Source organism: Mobula hypostoma, chromosome 2, assembly GCF_963921235.1.
Source record: "Mobula hypostoma chromosome 2, sMobHyp1.1, whole genome shotgun sequence".
NCBI lineage: Eukaryota > Metazoa > Chordata > Chondrichthyes > Myliobatiformes > Myliobatidae > Mobula > Mobula hypostoma.
The window spans coordinates 159,180,782-159,204,034 of record NC_086098.1 but is presented as its reverse complement, the minus strand read 5'-3'; the positions used below and the strand labels follow the sequence as shown (position 1 = coordinate 159,204,034).

The following is a 23,253-nucleotide window of genomic DNA, read 5'->3' as shown; positions in this document are numbered from 1 at the left end:
GATGGGCCGAATGGCCGACTTCTGCTCCTTTGTCTTATGGTCTTATGGTTAAATTCGTTGTGGATCCCCCAGCATTTTCACCTTGTGGATGAACCTACCATAAGAGACCACGTCAAATGCTTTACCAAAATCTATGTAGACAACATCGACAGCTGTACCCTCATCAATTACATTCATCACCTCTTCAAAAACTCAATCAGGTTAGTAAGACATGACCTGGCCTACATAAAGTCACGCTGACTGTCCCTAATTAGGGATACGGACCACGTGTGTACAAGCAGATGTGGTGTTAACCTGCTATTATGGTTTAGGCTGAAGGGCCTGGTTCTGAGCCCCAATGGTCTTGGCCCAAACCGTCAGCTGTTCATTTCCCTCCATAGATGCTGCCTGACCTGCTGAGTTCCTCTAGTGCTGTGCACGTGTGTGTCTAGATTTCCAACATCTGTAGAATCTCTTATGTGGGACTGTTTCTGTTCTCTGTTGTGTATTTAGTGTCGTGGCAGTGACATAAGAGAAATCTATGTCCAACTGTGTAGAATGAGGCAGGAAACTGTTTCCCTTCTGCCCCGCTCCCCCCCGCCCCCGCCACTACTGTAGCACATCCGCATGATCCAGTTAAACTCATTCAAGTATGGAGGTTCATTCTGCACAGACTGGAACAGCTTTCTTTGGTCCTCACCCTGCTTCAACCCTTACTTGGAGGAGCTTCCAAGCCAGCTCAGTGGCTCTCAATACCAGGAACACCTGGCTGCGGTCGGGGGCACTGTTCCCGGCTGCACAGGAACTGAAATGCTCCCACACACACAGCCTTCGTTGCTGTGCAGCTGGGATTTTCTTTCATATAATATGGCGCACAGTTTTCAGGCCGTTTAAAAGCTTCCTGCTCAGAGCAATGGTCGGTCTACTCAGCTGTAAGTAAAAGTTAGAGGGTATGTTGGTCGGGGGTCAGTGGGAACAGCAGCGTCCTCTCTCACTCTGCAGGCTGGGGAATCACCTCCAGCTGTCGATCTTGTGCTTGGAGAGGTCCAGCCTCTCCTGGGTTTCCAACCTATCCAGGAGACTGGTCCCCTTGGGCCACAATTCAGGAACCAGGGCTGACAAGGTCACTGTTATTCCTGACGATGGGGTGTCAGGGAGGGGTAGCACCTCTGGTGGGGGAGCATGTCGCGTCCTTTTCAAGGTGGTTAGTCCACCTTTGGTCCCCACCTGGCACTCAGCTTTCACCTGTGACTCCCTGTAGCTGTTTGCTTGCGACAGCGGCCACTCACTGGGCAACAGCTTCGACAAGCCAGCTAAACCAGGTGACGGTAGCCGACGGGTCTCAAACCCTTGGTGAGATGGGGAGTTGTCTATCCCAGCATGTGAAGACAGACTCCGGCAGACTGAGTGGACGAGACCAATGGAAGGTTCAACGGTCAAGAAGGCAGTCTCTGCAAGCGTCATGGAATGTGTAGAACACGACAAGACACTGAAGACGTCCTGGTCATCCACTGCGCCTAGTCCCATCTCCAGCCGTCTTGACTCTTGTCTTGCCACCGGATCCAGATGGGAATTGGGAAGAGAGAGTGAGGCTGATGCTGCGCAACTCTCCCTCACTTAAATCTAAATCACGCGCTAGACTCAGCACCATCATGGACACCATCGACAACGAGGATGGACAAACAACATTCCTGCAGATTCAGTGGGTGGGATCCCATCCTGTCAGTCTGTCAAGGGGTAATACAGTGACTTGTGTGTCCAACGGCGGGCAAGTGCAGAAGCAAACAGAGAAGTTAATTCAATGCCCCCCGCCATTTTACACAACCTCCCCCACCCCCTAGGCCCTTAGCTATGATTATTCATTTCATTCAGGACACCAGTGAGGAGTGTTGTCAATGTCCAGTCTGGATGGAGAGGGAATTGAACATGGGGCAGTGTGGAGCAGGGAGGTTCTGGGCTCTTCCCCCTGTGACTGCTGACACCAGCTTCACCAATGGCTGCAAACGTCCTGGTGACAGAATTCCAGGATTTCTGTGGAGTAACAGGATGGGAGATGTGTTTGAAATCTTTCGGAGGGAGATGACTATTGATTGTGATAATCCTGCAGTTACATGAGAACGCTACCTGAGTGCGTGCAGCTGAAGACAGACTCGGCCAGGCTGACGAATGCATCGCCCAGGATGTCAATGTAACTCAGGTGAGCTGCTTGGCTCAAAGACCGGGTTGCATCCTTGAAGAGCAGGTCACTCTCCTTATATTTTTTGGACTGGAAAAGCTGGAATTCCGAGAGGGAGCTGGGCCCAAAATGTTCCTGAAAAAAGATGGGAAGGAACTGGTGAGCAGCTCTTGAGAGCAGTAGGTCCTGAGACCAGGGGTGGCACTAAGGTGGTGCTATAGCCCCAGCAGAAATTGCAATAGCACCAGCGTAGCACCACCAAGAAAATAACTGAAATTTCACATACAAATTGCAGCTGCTCTGCTTTCTCTGTATAGTTTTGAATACAGCTTGTTTCTCCAGTTGATCTCGTGAAACAGCGCCCCCAGTTACCATATCACCCACGCAGTAATAAAGTTATAAACTCTGTCAGATCCACTCTACACTTCGTTTGTTGTCAATGTCTCGCCGTTACTGTCCTCAGATCAGTTAAACTGATCTAAGATCACTTAAGGTGGTGATGTCACTCACTCTCACTCACACGAGAGATTGATAGTATACATCCAGGCGCAGATCCGTGGTCTCGCGAGACTAACAGATGCCACACACACACACATTGTACTTTTACAAGCTAGCGTGGGCCTACCACGTGCATTATTTTTTGTGGTGTGAAGAATGGATCGGTTTTTAGTGAGAAAACGACTTCATCCAGAGGAATCAGTGGTGTCTCAGCCTGAGCCTGTCCTAATTGAAAGTGACATGCAAAAAGAAGTAAGTGGGGATGAGGACAACAGCAGTTCATCGAAAGTGTGAGGGCCAGGTAGAGGAACAAGAAATGGAGCGGGATTCGGAAGAGAACGTGGATGAAGCTGCTCTTAGTGGGAATACTTAGTGGGAATACTGTTGGCGATGTTAGCCAGCAGCCTGAGGAAGGACCCCGTCGGCCAGCATTGAAAAAGTACCCTTTGCTGCACGCAACAGTTTAGCAATCAGCAAAGGAGTTTTATTCATGGCTGCTTTGACTGGCTGGAATATTCGATCACGAAAGATACTACGTTCTGCTTCGCATGCAGCATTTCCCGTGTGGAGGACATGGGCTCCATTCTGAGTCTACCTTCACTGTCACCGGTTACCGCAACTGGCGGAAAACTACAACAGCTTTCAAATCCCACCATGTAATTGCAGCTCAGAAGCTTGTTATGGAGGCACGGGCGGAACTCAGATTGAGAAAACAAGACGGTTCAAGATTGGGAAATATGCTTGACAAAGGACATGCAAAGTTTGTCCAAGAAAATCATGAGTTTATGAGAGCTGTGGTTGAGTCTCTAGCAAGGACAGACAGTGAATGACACAGTGGAATTTCTAGCTCTAATGAGACCCTACCACGATGCATTTATAGATTTATACAAACTAATCTGCATATCACTGTCTCTACCTGTGACATCTGCCTCATGCAAATGGAGTTTCTCTTGCCTCAGATGCCTCAAAAACTACCTAAGGAATAGCAGCGGTGATGCTCAGAACAGCAACTTGGCCCTGTTGGCCATAAACAGCCTGAGGACCAAAGCACTTGACATCCAGAAAATCAGTGATGCTTTCGCCACCAATCACAACAGCAAATGGATTGAGCTTCTCTGAAAACATCAATGGTGAGTGCAGTTGATTTTTTTAAAAATTTGGGGCAAGACTAATGCTGATTATTATTATTATTTTGTGGTGGATACCCCATAGTCCTTATGTTTCCTGCAAATCCTGAACTATTACATTTACTGCTATTAAGCCTACTGGTTTTGCTTAGACTTCCAAGCGGTGATTCTGTTGATTTTTGTTTTAAATTCAATAGCCGAATTAATTGAGGTATTGCATGGTCAGAGTATGATTTGTCCAACTCCTGGTAAAGCCTTGCATCTGTTGTTTGCCTTATCTGACTTTAATAACGGTGTATCTTTCGGCATTGTCTGTTTATGTAATGTGAATAGCTGTGGATATTGTGGGCTAGTGTTGTGTTTTTCAGTTGAAAAGCACGCATTTGACACTGATTGTGGGATTGGTGCGTGATTCACGTTGTGCACTGTGGGTCGGGTGCTTTGTTGATTTGTTTGTGCTCTGTGTAGCCCGGGTTGTCTCCGATGCTGTTGACACTGTCACAGTTCACTTCTATATTATATTTATCAATTGCTGTTGCTTGTGAATCAACAGAGGCATTTATAGTAGGCACATAATGCTTGAAACTGACTTTTGAATGCCACGTGTCTGGCCTTGCGAATAATTATTACCATAGGGTACATCCCTCAGCACCATCACTGAATAATTCAGCCCCACTGTAGCACCAGCAAGAAAAAATCTCTGGCGCTGCCACTGCCTGAGACAGCAGTAATATTCGTACCTGGGGCAGCTTGTGCCATTGGGGCTGTTGGTACCTCATTACCAGTCCAAACCAGTCAAGTGAGCAACTAACAAAGTTGTCTGACAATATCTCAAATCTTACAAAGAGAAACTCAGTACTTTGGCCCAGTTTTCTTTTGAGCTTAGGAGGAGGAGGGGTGAGGATATTCAAATGGGGGGGGTGGCTTTTTAGGGTAGAGGTTTATGTAATGATACACAGTCATTGGAAGCAGATATGTAGAAATTTCTTCTCTCAGAGGGGCTGGATCTCTGAAGATACAGGGCACGGAAGAATCTAGAAGTAGGGGATCTAGCCTCAAGATTCAGGGCAGTTGATTTGGGATGGAGATTAAGAGAAATTGCTTTTGTAAAAGAGAAAAGAATCTGTGGGGTTCCTGCCTCGGGATACAGTGGAGGGTACCTGAGACACTTGAGACGCAGTTAGACTGGGAATTAAGGGATCTGGGGAAAAGGCAGGGAGGTGGAGCTGAGTCCATGGTCACATGAGCCATGATCCTATTGAATGGCAGAACTGGCTTAATGGGCCAAATGGCCTACTTATCAATAGCAGGGACTGCTCAGGGCACAGCACATGCTGCCCCTGTCAGGTTGCTCTCTTTTGACCTGATAGAGGTTTATAAAATCTGAAGGTTATAGATAAGGGGGATGGTCACAGACTTTTACCCCAGGTAGAGAGTCCAAAACGAGGGATAGAGCATCACAGTGAGAGAGGAAGATTTAAAACATCCTGAGGGGCATCTTTTTCACACGGAGGGTGGCAGGTAGGTGGAATGAGCTGCCAGAGGAAGTGGTTGAGGTAGCTATAATTACAACATTCAGACAAGTTCAAGAATAAGAAAGGCTTAGAGGCCTAATGCAGGCAAATAGGACTAGCTCAGTAAGACAACGTAGGCAGCGTGAATGAATTGGGCCATAGGGCCTGTTTCTGTGCTGTAGATCTCCATGACTCTAGTTTTGACTTTGTAACAAATTCACTATCCCCTCTCTCCTCCTCCTGACACCACCAACCCCCGCCACCACCGCGCCTGATCCCTGAGGATGAAATGATGAGATGTATGTCACTGATCAAATACAAACCTGGGAGTTCATCAGGAAGTCTTTCGTTTTGGTGGCGATGACAGACCTGGTCATGACCATGTTTGGAGGGATGGCTCCCAGGTTGCAAGAGTCCCAGTCTGTGACTGGGGTGCGGCCTCCACCCGGACAGAGCAACTCGAAGTCATCAACAGTCCAACCTGTGGCCCAGCCACTCCTGCCCAGAGCTGCAGGGGAAGGACCTCAATTAATGAACATCATTCATTTGAAAGCTGAGAAGAATTTCAGTAATTCCTAATTTCTGTCCTTCAGGTTGTGCCAACATGAATCTGTTCACAGAGGTGGAATCACAGTGAACCCATGAAATGTGTGATGCTGGTTCTGGGAAGACCTCAGCCATTTGTTCCACTCCCTGTTCGCTCCTGTCTATTTCCTTGTTATCCTTTCCTGTCCAGGTATCTGTTCCAACGTTGGAATAAAATCCACCTCCATCATTTAGTATGCAGGCTCCTTCCACAATTCCAACACCCTGTGTGAGAGAAACTGTTCAGATCGCCTTTAAATTTCTCCTCACACATGTGCTCTTTTGCTCTAGCCTCCCCTCTTGTGAGAAAAATACTCTCTATCTACCCTATCTATGCCTCTAATAATATTATAAATCTCTGCAAGGTCTCCTCTATCCCCCATCGTTCCAGTGAGAACAAACCCTTTGTATCTAAACTCTCCTTATATCTACTGCCCTGCATTCCACTGGTTCTGAACAGTGTAACCCCCGTCCCAATCCAATCATCGCCATACATTCCCATCTGTTCACAGCTGACACACTTTCATTTTTTAACCTATTTAGAACAGAAGCTGAAATCTATCTTACCCTCAATGTTTTCCATTAAGTTGTGATGCTCCAGGAAGGCGACGTCTCCAAAGTTTTTCTGATTGGAATTCCCAACTAAACACCTGGAGAAAGACCAGCAGTTAATCTCTCCCTCTGTTCATTGTGATACTTCTTCCCACTTATACCCCACTTTGTGTCCTATGATCAAACTTACACTCTGCCATCCACCACTTCCAGTCTGTCACAGCTCCAGCTCTGGTGGCTGATCTGGGTTCCCTGGGAAGGCTGACTACAGGTGGCTGATGAGCAGCATGTGGGCACGACCCGTGGAGATTGAACAGGACACATGATAAGGGACTGAGTTACAGCCCCTCAGTGTTCAGTAACAGCAGAACCCCAGATAGCTGTTCTTCCCCAGCAAAACCTTAGCAGTGGTTGCACTGAGCTTGAGTGCACCCCTCAGCATGTCCTCACAGACACCTCGGTGAATGGGAAGACCAACAGGCAGACCAAAGAGCATCTTTCACTGAGTTGATGATCTTCCAGCAGCACTTGATGTTGTCTATGTGTGTGTCCCTGGGAACAGCCCATAGATCAGCTGTTAGGCAGCTGCTCTGGATGTCTTGGGACATGGATCCTTGCGTCCATCTCCACAGCTTTGCAAACGCACAGCCTGCGAGGAGATAGGCAATAATCTCGTCCTCAACGCAGCTGTTCCCTGAACAGTGTGTGTTGTGGGCTGAGACTTGGACATGCATTCAGAAGCCAGCTTGCTCTGGAACTGAAGGTCTATTGCCCCAGGTATAGGAGAGGTAGAAATGGCATCCTTCTATGCCCACCCTTATGTATGGGAAGGATTCCAGATGGAGAACTCTGATGTCTTCTCCCTAACTCAGAGCATGAGAGAAGGGGGTGGACCCAAAGGGGCAGGTTCATGGCCTCTGCGTCCTTTCACCATTCAGATTCAGATGCATTTATCACATGGACATCAAAACCTACAGTAACGTGTTTTAACAGCCTGCAAGTGTTGCTGTACATTCCAGCGTCAACATAGCATGCCCAGAGTGCTCAGTGGAACAATAAAGAACACAATGAAACAGAACAGACAGCAAAGCAAACCCTTTTCCCACCCACGTACACAGACAGTCCTCCGGCGCCAGGGTACCGATTGACTTACTGGCTCCGATCTTCAGTATTGACCACTGGACTAACTGATGATGGGACCCCGAACATCAGGCTCAAACTCTGGACATACCAATTAGCCAGCCCTTGGGCTTCTTGCTTGTGTGGACTCCTGGCCACTGGCCTTTGAGCACAGGGTTAAGACCTGGACTGATATCCTTCACCTGTCTGGACTTTGATTGCGGAACACAGAGCAGAATGGAGGCCTGACCCCATACCTCCCCACATTCTTGTCCCTAATCTGACTTCTAACTACTCTCTCTGTCCCAAAAACCATCCCTCTGATCCTGAAGATAAACAACTAGCTCTGAGCCACAATCTTGATGGAGACCACAGCTTGGTGCCATCCTGAAAAATCTGAGAGAAGACAAGCAACACAGAAGTCTTACACTTGCACGGTTGTCCTGTCTATCTGGGTGGTCCAAGTGCTGCCCAGGCAGCTGAAATGAATAAAAACAGGCATTAAGTTTACCTCTTCCAGCAGGCAGGAAGTACAAAAGCCTGAAAACATGTACCATCAGAGTTTCCATTCCACTATTATCTGACTCTTTAATGGGCCTTTTGTACGATAAGAGGGACTCTTCACCTCACAATCTACTTTGTTATGGTGTTGCACTTTATTGTTTAGCTGCACTGCACCTATTCAATAGCTTTTACACGTTATTCTGCATTGTTACTGTTTTACGTCATTTACTGTGTGATGACTTGATCAGCATAGACCATATGCTCTATGGACAAGCTTTTCTCTGTATCTGGGCATGAGACAATAATAAACCAATACCAAAAAACACCTGGAGTGGTACTTACCGCAGTGTGCCCAAGTTTCCATAGTAGAGTTCATCGTGGTTGGCAGCACACCGCAGACCGGAGATCTTTGAACCAGCTTGCTCCCTGCCAACGCAGACTTTACAAAGTTTGCCCATACTTCTGGAGCCAGGCATGCAAGCCTTACGGAAGTAACTTGTGTAGGCTGTAGGTCAGTGAGAGAGAGGTGTTTGGTCAGAATGTGCATTGGGCACCTCTGGGAACATTGGCTGGTTGAGTATGATTGAGGCTAACCGTACTGGCATCTGGTACCGTGGACTTTCCCAGAGGCTGAAGGGCCAAAGTTCATTTGGTGCTTCATGCCTCCTGCCTACTGCCAACAGTACCTCTCCTGTGATAGCTGGATGGTTTTAGGTTGATTGTAAGAATGAGGTAAGTGTGTATGTGCCCATTTCACCACTCGGTGATTCGAATGACCGGGCCTCCTATGCACGCAAGGCTCTTCTCTTTATGTGTGGGTATTTGAGTGCATATATTTTCATCTCTGTGGGCATAGTTCGTCACTCCCACACTGCAAGTTGCCCTGTGTGTACCGTGATTCAATAAATGTTTAATCCTGCTTCTCCATTGCCATTCTTGCTCTATGTGTACATAACAGTGGCTGCGTGTGGGTGTCAGGATAATGACTTCTATAGTACAACAGTGTGCCAGCACTGTGGGAGTTATTATCCTGACAGCCGTATGAAGACACTCTCCGGACTCAGGGCTAGGCTAGGAATGGGAGGGAGAGGGGGATAGGGATGGACACAGGAGGGAATAGAGAACCTGCCGAAGACACACATAACCCTGGAGGTCTTGCCACTCCCACCCTCAAAAACGTTTACCTCTTCCAACTACCTTTCACCCATCTCCAATCCAATTACTCTATGATCTAATGTATTCGAATGAAATAATAATAGAAAGCAACCACAGAATTCTGTCATTGCTCTTGTGACTTTACTCCTGGGTGTTTGATACAGTGCGCTGGAGTTTAACCTGGAACACCCTGGCATGTCCGCCTGACCAGTGGACCAGGTGTTGGGTGACCATGTCCGCCTGACCCTGGCATGTCCGCCTGACCAGTGGACCAGGTGTTGGGTGACCATGGTCCATCCTAAGGAGCAAAGAGGCAACCAGAGTGAGCATGAGGAGTGAGAGGGTTTTGGCATCAGCATGAGGACTCCCATGACAATTTCTGAATTTTCTCCCCATTCAGAAAATAGTCTACTCCTTTATTCCTTCTACCAAAGTGAATGATCATACACTTCTCTACACTATACTCTGTCTGCTTCTTCTTTGCCATTCTCCTAATCTGTCTAAATCAGGGGTTCCTTGGTTAATGGACCCTTCAGTTAATGGTAGGGGTCCGTGGCATAAAAAAATTGGAAACCCCTGGTCTAAAACCTTCTGCAGACTCCTCACTTCCTAAACACTACCTGTCCCCCCAGCTATCTTCGTATCATCCACAAACTTGGCCACAAAGCTATCTATTCTATCATCCAAATCATTGACATATGACGTAAAAAACAGCAGTCCCAACAAAGACCCCTGCAGAACACCACTAGTCACCAACAGCCAACCAGAATGAGCCCCCATTATTCCCACTCTTTGCCTCCGGCCAGTCAGCCAATCTTCTATCCATGCTGGTATCTTTCCTGTCGTACCATGTGGGCTCTTACCTTGTTAAGCAGCTTCATGTGTGGCACCTTATTAAAGGCCTACTGAAAGTCCAAGTAAACAAAATCCACTCACTCTCCTTTGTCTATCCTGCTTGTTATTTCCTCAAAGAATTCCAACAGGCAAGATTTTCCCTTAAGGACATGTTGTCTTTGCCTGTTTTATCATGTGCCTCTAAGTACCCTGAGACCTCATTTTTAATAATGGGATCTAACACCTTCCCAATCACTGAAGTCAGGCTAACTAGCCTATAATTTCCTGTGCTTTGCCTCACTCCGTTATTAAAGAGTGGAGTGCCATTTATAATTTTCCAGTTCCCTGGAGCCATTCCAGAACCTAGTGCTTCTTAAAAGATTACTAATATCTCCACAGTCTCTTCAGCTACTTACACACACAAACACAACTCTATCTCATGAGATAGAGAGAAAGACAGAGACAGAGACAGAGCCTACAGAGTTTCTCAAGGCACCCTCACCTTCATTGATGTCGCAGGTATTCGTGCCGTTGTTGTGAGAGTGGACAGTGAACTTCGCCAACAGCAGCCATCCAGCGGGGCTGTACACATGGCTGTGACAGCTTCGCCTCCCTGCCAGGTTAAATAAGTTCTTGCCCCAGGATGCCTTCTTCACCACTGAGACTGCGTAGACAGGAAGTGGCCCTACAGTTCAAGGTAAGAGAACCATAGAACATAGAACAGTAAGCACAGGAACAGACCCTTTCATCCACAATGTTGTATCAAACCCACTGGTCATTATGCTAGAAGTGAGAAGGATGACAACCATTATCACTGCCTCACCCTGTGATGGGCACCTGTCATCAGGCACTGACTCACCTGAATCAGCAAGTTGGCTGCCCACTTTCAGCTGCCCAGTGGTCAGTCAGTAACTCTTTCATCCTCAACTTCTCACTGACCATCCACCACCACCAGCCCCAGCTCCCCTTCTCCTGTCATCACTGCATCCCTTTCCCTCTGAGGACAACTGGCTGCAGATGGTAGGAGATGATGGGTGACTTCCTGCCTTCTCACACCAAGCAGCTGCTTGGTGGTCCAGTGTCAGAGAGCCATATAGTATGGAAGCAGGCCCATCAGCTCACCCCATCTGTGCTGACCACCAACCATCTATTTACACTAATCTCAGGGTGGGTTGAATAACTAGAACTTTTCTCTCTGGGGTGAAGGAAGATGAGAGATAGAAACATAGAAAACCTACAGCCCACAAAGTTGTGCCGAACACGTCCCTACGTTAGAAGTTACTAGGCTTACCCATAGCCCTCTATTTTTCTAAGCTCCATGTACCTATCCAAAAGTCTCTTAAAAGACCCTATCATATCTGCCTCCACCACTGTTGCTGGCAGCCCATTCCAAGCACTCACTACTCTCTGCGTAAAAACTTACCCCTGACATCTCCTCTGTACCTACTCCCCAGCACCATAAACCTGTGACCTCTTGTGGCAGCTATTTCAGCCCTGGGAAAAAGCCTCTGACTATCCACATGATCAATGCCTCTCATCATCTTATACGCTTCACCTCTCATCCTCCATCGCTCCAAGGAGAAAAGGCCGAGTTCACTCAACCTGTTTTCATAAGGCATGCTCCCCAATCCAGGCAACATCCTTGTAAATCTCCTCTGCACCCTTTCTTAAGAAATGTCTTAACAGAGGTGTAGAAGATGACAAGAGCCAGAGATTGAGTGGACAACCAGAAGCTTTATCTGAGGGCGGAAACAGCTAATAGGAGGGGCATAATTTTAAGGTGATTGGAGGAAAGTATAGGGAGATATCAGAGCTATGTTCTTTACACAGAGAGAGAGGTGGTGGTAGAGGCAGATACACAAGGAACATTTAGAAATATCTTAGATAGGCATATGGATGAAAGAAAAATGGAGGACTATGTAGGGTTAGATTGATCTTGGAGTAGGCTAAAAGGTCAGCACAGGGCCTGTACTGTGCTGTAGTTTTCTATGTTCTATGACACACCTAGTGGTTTTGATGATGGAGAAATTCTGTAAGGTGGTCGTTAGCTGAAAATTACAAGTCCTGGATATATGGGCAGTCTCTGAGGCACTGAGCACTTTGTACTTATATTCAGTGTTCTGTTCATTTTGCATCATGTCAGGAGGAAAGAGCTGAAGAAGGTGATGAAGCACAAGGAGAACACAGACGCCTCTGAGCAACCGTAAGCTGGAGATATTCCAGTGAAACTCCGCATGAAACTGGGGTATTATCAGAGAGCATAGGAACATCCAGCATACATAGAACACTACAGCACATTCCAGGAGCTTTGGCCCATCATGTTGAGCCAATCTTATAACATAATGCAAGATAAATCTAAGTTTCCCTCTTACATCTTTCTATCATACCTGTGCCTATCTAAGAGTTCATAAATATCTCTATTGTACTTGTCTCTACCGCTACCCCTGGCTGGGAGTTCCATGCACTCACCAATCTGTGTAAAGAACTTACCTCTGACATCCCCCTATAACTTAAAATTATGCCCCCCAGTATTAGCCAGTTCCATAAAAAGTCCCTGGCCATCCCCTCGATCTATGCCTCTTATCATCTTGTACACCTCTATACAAGTGGCCCTTCAGCCCACTATACCCTCACTGGACAGTTTTGCTGCATAGTCAAATGGGACTCATTGAAAATAGTCAACAATGAGTCAGAGGCAATGTCCACGTTGCTCAAACATTCAGGTTCTACACATATAGTATATGATTTAAATTCCCCAAGTACTCTACCTTGTGAACGTCCCTGTTGCTCTCACTGCCTGATGCACAGCTCCCCCAGAGAAGACAGAAGCAACATCCCATTATCAGTGAAGTCTCGGAGCTGGCACATAAGCGGGAGATTTTACACATGACTTACCTTACTGCCACACTCTCTGGTACGTTACGGTGTTCTTTGTGAGAATGTACCCATAACACAGAGTTACAGAATGACTAAGAGCAATCGATAATTGGTATATTATTGTCACAGGTACCAAGAAACTGCATAAACCCTTTGTTTGTATACCATGCACAGATCATTCTGTACACAGGTACAAAACATAACTAGAAAAGGGAAAACAATAACAGAATGCAGAGTTACAGTTACAGAGAAAGTGCAGCACAGGCAGGCACACAAGTTTCAAGGCTATTCGGTTGAGAGATCAAGAGTTCTTCTTTTACTATACAAGAAATACATTCGGGAGTCTGATAACAATGGTTGAATTTTTCATACAGGGGATAGTGAATATCTGTAATGAGCTGCCTGAGAAGAAGGTGGCAGCAGATAGAACTACACTACCAAGGCATTTGGACAAGAACCTAGATCGGAAAGGAGTCGAGAGATATTGTCAATCGGGATTAGCGTGTTAAAGTCAAAGTCATGTTTATTGTCCTCTGCACAAGTACATGTATGCACCAGTGCAATGAAAAACTTACTTTGCAGCAGCATTGTTGGCACGTAGAACATAGAACATTACAGCACAGTACAAGCCCTTCAGCCCATGATCTTATGCAACCTTTAAATCTATTTTAAGATTCCCCACCTTTCTCTCCTTTAGAGCCCTCCGTTTTTCTATCATCTATATCCCTAACTAAGAGTTTCTTAAATGTCCTTAATATATCAGACCCTACCACCACCCCTGGCTGGGTGTTCTATGCATCCAAGTCTCTGGCTATCCACTTGATCTATATCCATTGTACTCCTTCTCTCTAAAGAGAAAAGCTCAAGCTCACTCAACCTTTCCTCATAAGACGTGCTGTAATCCAGACAGGATTCTGATAAATCTCCTGTGCACCCTCTCTAAAGCTTCTACATTCTTCCTATAATTGTGCGGGGAGGAGGGAATCATGCTGCCATTCTTTTCTTTCTTGGGTTTGTGGCTATCTGGAGAAGAAGAATTTCAGAGTTGTAATAAAGTAACCTTTGAACCTTTGAAATACATTAGACATTAAAGTCAGTGTAGAATAGATGGGCCAAAGGGCGAGTTTCAGTGCTGTACAACTCAATGACTCCATACTGTTCAGAGTATATAGATCCACACACTTCATTCTAGAGGGAATGGTATCAACCTGGAATCCAATGTCTCTGCTCTGCTCTATGTATGTACTTTGTACATCATACACCAGGGCATTGGGCATTCACATTTGGAGTATTGCAAGCAGTTTTGGGCCCCATATCTAAGAGAGGATGTATTGACATTGCAGAGGACGTTTGTGAGAATGATCCCAGGAATGAAACGGGGGAGCATATGAGGAGCATTTGTTGGCTGTGGGCCTGTACTCATTGGAGTTTAGAAGAATGGGGCAAGGGTCTCCTTTCAAGAATCACTAGATCCTGGAATGGTCCCAGAAGACTGGAAAATTGCAAATGTCACTCCACTCTTAAGGGGAGGGAGGAAGAAAAAAGGAAATTATAGATCAGTTAGCCTGACTTCAGTGAAGAAGATGTTGGAGTCCATTAATAAGGATGGGTTCTTGGAGGAACATGATAAAATAGGCCAACAGCAGCATTGTTTCCTTAAGGAGAAATCTTGCCTGACAGATCTATTGGAATTCTTTGAGGAAATAACAGCCAAGATAGACAAAGGTGTGTCAGTGGAAATTGCTCACTTGGATTTTCAGAAGGTCTTTGACAAGGTGGCACGTGTTATATGTCAATGACTTGAATGGCTTTGTGGCTGTTTGACAATATGAAGACCGGTAGAGGAACAGGTAGTATCGTGGAAGTAGGGAGTCTGCAGAAGGACTTATAAAATTTGGGAGAATGGGCAAAGAAGTGGCAGATGCAATGTAATGCAGTGAAGTGTACATTTTGGTCAAAGGAATAGAGGTGTAGACTATTTTCTAAATGGGAAGAACATTCAAAAAGCAGAGGTGCAAAGAGATGTGTAGGATTTCCTAAAGGTTAATTTGCAGATTCAGTTGGTGATAACGCTTTCTTTCTGAGAGGACTAGAATATAACAGCATGAGATGTAATGTTGAAGCTTTATAGGGTACTAGTCAGACTGCATTTGGAGTATTCTGAGCAGTTTTCCACCTCCTATCTAAGAAAAGATTCAGTGGCATTGGAGAAGGCCTAGAGGAGGGTTCACAAGAATGATTCCAGGAATGATCAGGTTAGCATATGAAGAAAGTTTGATGGCTCTGGGCCGGTATTCGCTGGAGATCAGAAGAATGGGGAGGGGGGGGGATGGAATCTCATTGAAACGTATCGCATATTGAAAGGCCTAGATAGAGTGGATGTGGAGATGATGTTTCCTATAGTGGGGGAGTCAAGGACCAGAGGGCCTCAGAGTAGAGGAACATCCATTTAGAACAGAGATGAGGAGAAATTTCTTTAGCTAGAGATAGTGAGTCTGCGAAATTCATTGCCACAGATGGCAGTGGAGGCCAAGTTATTGAGAACATTCAGAGGTTGACAGGTTCTTGATTACTCCAGGTGTCAAAGGTTTTCAAGCCTGCACAGGCAGGCAGCACCCAGTCTCCACCCAGCTAACAAGAGTCACCTGCCTCTTGTTTTCAACTCATCACCTTCAACCTATTTAAACCCAGCTCCTATTCACAGTTCTTGAACCAGCCAGCCTCAACCAGTTGCTCCTAGCCTTCAGTTACCTTGTGTTAATATCCATCCTCTCTTATCTTGTGACCCCTCGTGGCTTCTTATTTTGCAGTTTAGTATTAATGTGGTCATTCGCTGCTGAATAGTCTCCGTGGCTCTGCGTTTGAGTCAAGCCTCCTCTATTTTTCCTGATAGGATGGGTGAACTAGCAACTGACCAATCAGAGTTTGCTCACCTAGAGGAAGTCATCCACCTTAATGAGTACACAGACCAGAAGCAGCAGGAGACCATCGACCTTCTGTTCACCACTCTCAACCAACTCTCGATCTCATTACAGCAACCCAGAACCAGTCAACCTCCTCCCTTGTTGCAACTTCCTGTCCCAGCGCATCTTGCACTTTGAGTTGCAGCCACCTCTGTGTTCTACAGACTGGGCCAAGATTCTACAGACTGGGCGAGCTCTGATTTGGGCCACCACTAACTTGGGACAATTAAACTATAATCTACAATAAGTAGGAAGCTGAGATGTGCCGGGTTTTTGACCACCTGGAAAATGGAAGGGAGGCAGTAGATCGGATACCTCACCTTCATGCTTGGAGCTGGATTACACCATGGAATTCAAGACCTTCTCAGCGGAGCGTGGATGGAGTGTAGAAGCACTCCTGGCCCATTACCATCACGGCATCTCAGAGTCCTTGAAAGATGTCTACACCAACCATGAAAGCCTCGTCTCTCAGACCCTCCAAGCACCTTATTGAACGACCATCCAGATCACCAGCCAGAAGCCCAGTTCCATTCCCCAAACCATTTCAGGCTGCAGGTCCCGTGCAGTTAGGGAGAGCTCCCTTAGCCTGTTCTCACCTCCCAAGAGCGTGAGCATTGGCGGAGATACAACTTTTCTACTGCGTCTGGGAAAACAGTGTCACCAGGTAGAGATGAGGGGTCTTCCCCCAGCCCCTCGTTCCAGCACCATTGTCCAACTCGCTCTCTCTGTTCTCCCCTACACACCGACTGCTCTACGTGCACAGGAGGCTCTGGTGGATTCCAATACAGTGGGCAACTTTCTAGACTGGACTCTGTGTGTGCAGCTTAGACTCACAACAGAGCCCATCTTTCAGCCTGTCCACATCACAGCCATTGATGGACATCCCTTGGCATCTGGGATGGTCAGAGCGTGCACATGGCCTGTGCACATGGGCATCGGAGAGCACCACGAGTCCACCCAATTCCTCCTGATTGACTCACTCAACACTCCTCTCATCTTGGGTTACCCCTGGCTCCCCACTCACAAGCCTCACTTCGACTGGTCATCCAGTTCACCGCTGAGTCGGGGACCCACCTGCCTGCAACCTCTGTAGGCTGCAACTCGTAAATCAGTGGAGAGTGAGGAAACCTTCAACCTCACCAAACTCTCGCAGGAATACCATGACTTAGTCATTGCCTTCAATAAAAGGGAAGACAACACGCTGCCACCTCACAGATCATACCAGCTAGTGCATGATTCTTCTTTGTCAAAAGGAAAGATGGGGGACTTCATCCCTGTATTGACTACAGTGGACTCAATAAAATCACCAGTAAGCACTGCTACCCTCTCTCCTTGACAGGTAGCACATTCAAAAAACTCTGAAGAGCCCAGATCTTCACCAAACTGGATCTACAGAGAATTTACAACCAGATTTGATCCACCGGGGGTGGGGGGGGGGGGAATGAGTGGAATACGGGGTTCATACACACACTGGCCACTAAGAATACTTGGTGATGCCTTTTGTACTTTCCAACGATCCAGTGTTTTCCAAGCTTTCATTTACAAGATCCTCCATGGCATGCTACACAGCTATGTGTTTATTTACCTCGAAGGCATCCTCATCTTCCCCAAGACCATATCTGTCACATCTGCTCAGTCGTTCAGCATCTCCTTGAAAACCAGCTGTACTGCAAGTTAGAGAAATGCCAGTTCCACACCCCAGTCATTTCTTGTCTGGGTTAAGTAAATAAACAAGGGGAAAAGTGAGAAAATAAGCATGTTGTAAGTTGCAGAGAAAGGGATGCAGGGAATATGTGGAATAGTGTTGGGTCCAGGGTTTTGAAATAAGGAGAGTAAAAGCTGACAATACTCAAAGTTTGATAATAAACCAGGATGCCAATTAGAATCTACACTCCACTTCTGTTTAAATCATTCATTATAATGCTGCTTATATTGCAAATGCATGCTGGTATATGGTGCCTATAAAAACTATTCACTCCCCTTGGAAGTTTACATGTTTTATTGTTTTACAAAATTGAATCACAGTGGATTAAATCTGGCTCTTTGACACTGATCGACAGGACAAGTCTCTTTCATGTCAAAGTGAAAATAATTGATTTCATAATTATTCATGCCCTTCAAGTCAGTATTTAGTAGGTGCACCTTTGACAGCAATTACAGCCTTGAGTCTGTGTGGATAGGTCTCTGTCAGCTTTGCACATCAGGACACCAGAATTTTTCCCCATTCTTCTTTGCAAAACTGCTCAAGCTCTGTCAGATTGCATGGGAATCATGGGTGAACAGCCTCTTTCAAGTCCAGCCACAAATTCTCAATTGGATTGAGGTCTGGACTCTGACTTGGCCACTTCAGGACATTAACTTTGTTGATTTTAAGCCATTCCTGTGTAGCCCTGGCTGTATGCCTGGGGTCATTGGCTTGCTGGAAAACAAATCTTCTCCCAAGTTGCAGTTCTCTTGCAGACTGCATCAGGTTTTCCTCCAGAATTTCCCTGTATTTTGCTGCATTCATTTTACCCTCTACCTTCACAAGCCTTCCAGGGTCTGCTGCAGTGAAGCATCCTCACAACATGATGCAGGATAGGGATGGTGTGTTTTTGATGAATGCAGCGTTTGACTTACGCCAAACATAGCATTTAGTCTGTTGGCCAAAAGCTCAGTTTTGGTTTCGGATCATAGAACCTTCATTCAGCAGACTCTAGAGTCTCCCACATTCCTTCAGGCAACCTGTAGCTGAGATTTCATGTGTTTTTTTTCCCAACAGAGGCTTTCTCTTTGCCACTCTCCCATAAAGCTGTGATTGGTGAAACACAGGGGCAACAGTTTTAGATGTGTAGTCTCTCCCATCTCAGCCAGTGAATCTTGTAATTCCTCCAGAGTTGTCATAAGTCTCTTGGTGGCCTCCCTCGCTAGTCCCCTTCTTGCACGGTCACTCAGTTTTGAGAACGGTCTGCTCTAGTCAGATTTACAGCTATGCCATATTCTTTCCATTTCTTGATGATTGACTTCACTGTACTCCAAGGGATATTCAGTGACTTGGAAATTTTCTTGTATCCATCTCCTGACTTGTGCTTTCCAATAACCTTTTCACAGAGTTGCTTGGAGTGTTCTTTTGTCTTCATGGTGTAATTTTTGCCACGATACTGACTCACCAGCAGTTGGACAGGTGTATTTTTACTACAATCAATTGAAACACCTTGACTGCACACAGGTGATCTCCATTTAACTAATTATGTGACTTCTAAAACCAATTGGCTGCTCCAGTGAAGATTTGGTGCGTCATATTAAAGGGGTGAATACTTATGCAATCAATTATTTTGTGTTTTATATTTGTAATTCATTTAGAGTTGCTTGTTATGTCTCCCCGCTCATTGGAAAATGGAGTCACCTCTTTCTCCCTTTTTCGGAGAGAGAGAGCATGCAACTTGTCGAATTACCGGGTAAATAATGTAGTCTTTAGGGGTAACTGCAAGTCTATGTCTTTGCTATTGCTTTTCTCACGCTTGAGTGCTGGTAGTGGGTGTGCTTTATCTTTGCCAGTGGGGGGGAGGGGGGATTGTTGCTTGCTGCTGCTTACGCAAGGGAGGGAGGGGAGCTGGTGGGTGGGATTTTGGGGTTCTAACATTTAACTGTCATTCATTCTTGGGGCACTCCTCTGTTTTCGTGGATGTTTGCGAAGAAAAAGCATTTCAGGATGTATATTGTACTATATACAGTTCTCTGACATTAAATTGTACCTTTAAAACCTTTGTAGAAATCTGTTTTCACTTTGACATGAAAGTGTCTTTTTCTGTTGATTAGTGTCTAAAAAAAAGCCAAATTAAATGTAGTAAAACAATAAAACACAAAAACCTCCAGGAGGTGGGGGATGAATACTTTTTAAACACTGTATATGTATATTTTATTCCACATTTGTAATTTAACAACTAACTTTGTTTTTTATATAATTCTCAATTTTTTTATAATTTTTGAATATTAATTATTTGTTTACTTTTTTGTGACTATCTACACTATTTGTCCTCTGTGCCCAATGGATGTTCGTTGGTCCTTGTTCTGTGTGGTTCCTCATGGATTCTATCGTGTTTCTTTGTTTTGTGGCTGCCTGCCAGAAGTTGAATCCCAAGGTTGTACATGATAGACATACTTCGATAATAAATTTGAATTCTGAATGTTGTGATTTGTTGTATGTTGCACCCCGACCAACACACTACAGCAACTTCCTAATACATATACATGTATGTGGTGCAGAAAGTTGATCCTGGATCCTCGTCCTTGGTCCAATGGTTGTGTTATTCACAAGTATAAGTATGTCAAGTATGTCGTGGTGCACATCGGTACCAATGACATAGCAAGGAAGAGTGAAGAGGTCCTGGACAGTGAGTATAGAGAGCTTGGTAGGAAATTGAAAAGCAGGACCTCAAGGGTGGTAATCTCAGGATTGCTATCTGTGCTAGGTGCCAGTGAGGGTAGGAATAGGATGCTCTGGAGGAGGAATAAGTGGCTGAGGAACTGGTGTAAGGGGCAGGGTTTCAGATTTCAGGATCATTGGGACCTCTTCTGGGGCAGGTGGGACCTGTACAAGAGAGACGGGTTACACTTGAACCACAGGGGGACCAATATCCTTTCAGGGAGGTTTGTTAGTGCTATTGGGGAGGCTTTAAACTAGATTTGCAGGGGGATGGGAACCAGAGTGCCAGAGCTGACAGCGTGGCTGGGGTGAAAATAAATAATATTGAAAGTTTAAGCAAATCCGCTGATAGAAAGGTTTTGAGTGGTGGTAAAAATCTTCTGAGGTGTATATATTTCAATGCTAGGAGTATTGCGGGGAAGGCGGATGAGTTGAGGGCGTGGATTGACACGTGGAATTATGATGTTGTAGCAATTAGTGAAACTTGGCGACAGGAGGGGCAGGACTGGCAGCTTAATATTCCAGGGTTCCGATGTTTCAGATGTGATCGAGGCAGAGGAATGAAAGGTGGGGGAGTAGCATTGCTCGTTAGGGAAAATATTACAGCAGTGCTCAGGCAGGACAGATTAGAGGGCTTGTCTACTGAGTCCTTATGGGTGGAGCTGAGAAGCAGGAAAGGTACGGCCACGTTAGTGGGATTGTATTACAGACCACCCAATAGTCAACGAGACTTGGAAGAGCAAATCTGCAGAGAGATAACAGGCAACTGCAGGAAACATAAAGTTGTGGTGGTAGGGGATTTTAATTTTCCATACATTGATTGGGACTCCCATACTGTTAGGGGTCTAGATGGTTTAGAGTTTGTAAAATGTGTTCAGGAAAGTTTTCTAAATCAGTATACAGAGCGACCAACTAGAGGGGATGCAATATTGGATCTCCTGTTAGGAAACGAATTAGGGCAAGTGACGGAAGTCTGTGTAGGGGTGCACTTTGGTTCCAGTGATCATAACACCATTAGTTTCAACTTGATCATGGACAAGGATAGATCTGGTCCTAGGGTTGAGGTTCTGAACTGGAAGACGGCCAAATTTGAAGAAATGAGAAAGGATCTAAAAAGCGTGCATTGGGACAGGTTGTTCTCTGGCAAAGATGTGATTCGTAGGTGGGAAGCCTTCAAAGGGGAAATTTTGAGAGTGCAGAGTTTGAATGTTCCTGTCAGGATTAAAGGCAAATTGAATAGGAATAAGGAACCTTGGTTCTCAAGGAATGTTTCAACTCTGATAAAGAAGAAGAGGGAGTTGTATGAAATGTATAGGAAACAGGGGGTAAATCAGGTGCTTGAGGAGTATAATTATCAGATTATTATCTGAATGGTGGCCGATTAGGAAAAGGGGAGGTGCAACGAGACCTGGGTGTCATTATACACCAGTCATTGAAAGTGGGCATGCAGGTACAGCAGGCGGTGAAAAAGGCGAACGGTATGCTGGCATTTATAGCGAGAGGATTCGAGTACAGGAGCAGGGAGGTACTACTGCAGTTGTACAAGGCCTTGGTGAGACCACACCTGGAGTATTGTGTGCAGTTTTGGTCCCCTAATCTGAGGAAAGACATCTTTGCCATAGAGGGAGTACAAAGAAGGTTCACCAGATTGATTCCTGGGATGGCAGGTCTTTCATATGAAGAAAGACTGGATGAACTGGGCTTGTACTCGTTGGAATTTAGAAGATTGAGGGGGGATCTGATTGAAACGTATAAGATCCTAAAGGGATTGGACAGGCTAGATGCAGGAAGATTGTTCCCGATGTTGGGGAGGTCTAGAACGAGGGGTCACAGTTTGAGGATAGAGGGGAAGCCTTTTAGGACCGAGGTTAGGAAAAACTTCTTCACACAGAGAGTGGTGAATCTGTGGAATTCTCTGCCACAGCAAACTGTTGAGGCCAGTTCATTAGCTATGTTTAAAAGGAAGTTAGATATGGCCCTTGTGGCTACAGGGGTCAGGGGGTATGGAGGGAAGGCTGGGTTCTGAGTTGGATGATCAGCCATGATCATAATAAATGGCGGTGCAGGCTCGAAGGGCCGAATGGCCTACTCCTGCACCTATTTTCTATGTTTCTATGTTTCTATGTTTCTATAAGAAGTGCAAGAAAATACTTAAGAAAGAAATCAGGAGGGCTAAAAGAAGACACGAGGTTGCCTTGGCAGTCAAAGTGAAGGATAATCCAAAGAGCTTTTACAAGTATATTAAGAGCAAAAGGATAGTAAGGGATAAAACTGGTCCTCTTGTAGATCAGAGTGGTCGGCTTTGTGTGGAACCAAAGGAAATGGGGGAGATCTTAAATAGGTTTTTTGCGTCTGTATTTACTAAGGAAGCTGGTGTGAAATCTATGGAATTGAGGGAATCAAGTAGTGAGACCATGGAAACTGTACAGATTGAAAAGGAGGAGGTGCTTGCTGTCTTGAGGAAAATTAAAGTGGATAAATCCCCGGGACCTGACAGAGTGTTCCCTCGGACCTTGAAGGAGACTAGTATTGAAATTGCGGGGGCCCTGGCAGAAATATTTAAAATGTCGCTGTCTACGGGTGAAGTGCCGGAGGATTGGAGAGTGGCTCATGTTGTTCCGTTGTTTAAAAAAGGATCGAAAAGTAATCCGGGAAATTATAGGCCGGTGAGTTTAACATCAGTAGTAGGTAAGTTATTGGAGGGAGTACTAAGAGACAGAATCTACAAGCATTTGGATAGACAGGAGCTTATTAGGGAGAGTCAACATGGCTTTGTGCATGGTAGGTCATGTTTGACCAATCTGTTGGAGTTTTTCGAGGAGGTTACCAGGAAAGTGGATGAAGGGAAGGCAGTGGATATTGTCTACATGGACTTCAGTAAGGCCTTTGACAAGGTCCCGCATGGGAGGTTAGTTAGGAAAATTCAGTCGCTAGGTATACATGGAGAGGTGGTAAATTGGATTAG

General features: G+C 45.6%; 1 protein-coding gene across 1 annotated transcript in view; it reads right to left on the bottom strand.

Moving 5' to 3' along the window:
- Positions 1–1,966: 1,966 nt before the first annotated feature.
- Positions 1,967–23,253, bottom strand: part of sxph (saxiphilin) — a 107,569-nt gene continuing 86,282 nt past the window's right edge. Inside the window, exons 11-16 of the mRNA XM_063069274.1 lie at positions 10,546–10,728; positions 8,397–8,559; positions 6,447–6,529; positions 5,618–5,802; positions 2,104–2,290; positions 1,967–2,010 (exon numbers count right to left, since the gene is read on the bottom strand). Of these exons, the coding sequence (XP_062925344.1) occupies positions 1,967–2,010; positions 2,104–2,290; positions 5,618–5,802; positions 6,447–6,529; positions 8,397–8,559; positions 10,546–10,728 (845 nt within the window). The remainder of the gene's footprint in view (positions 2,011–2,103; positions 2,291–5,617; positions 5,803–6,446; positions 6,530–8,396; positions 8,560–10,545; positions 10,729–23,253) is intronic.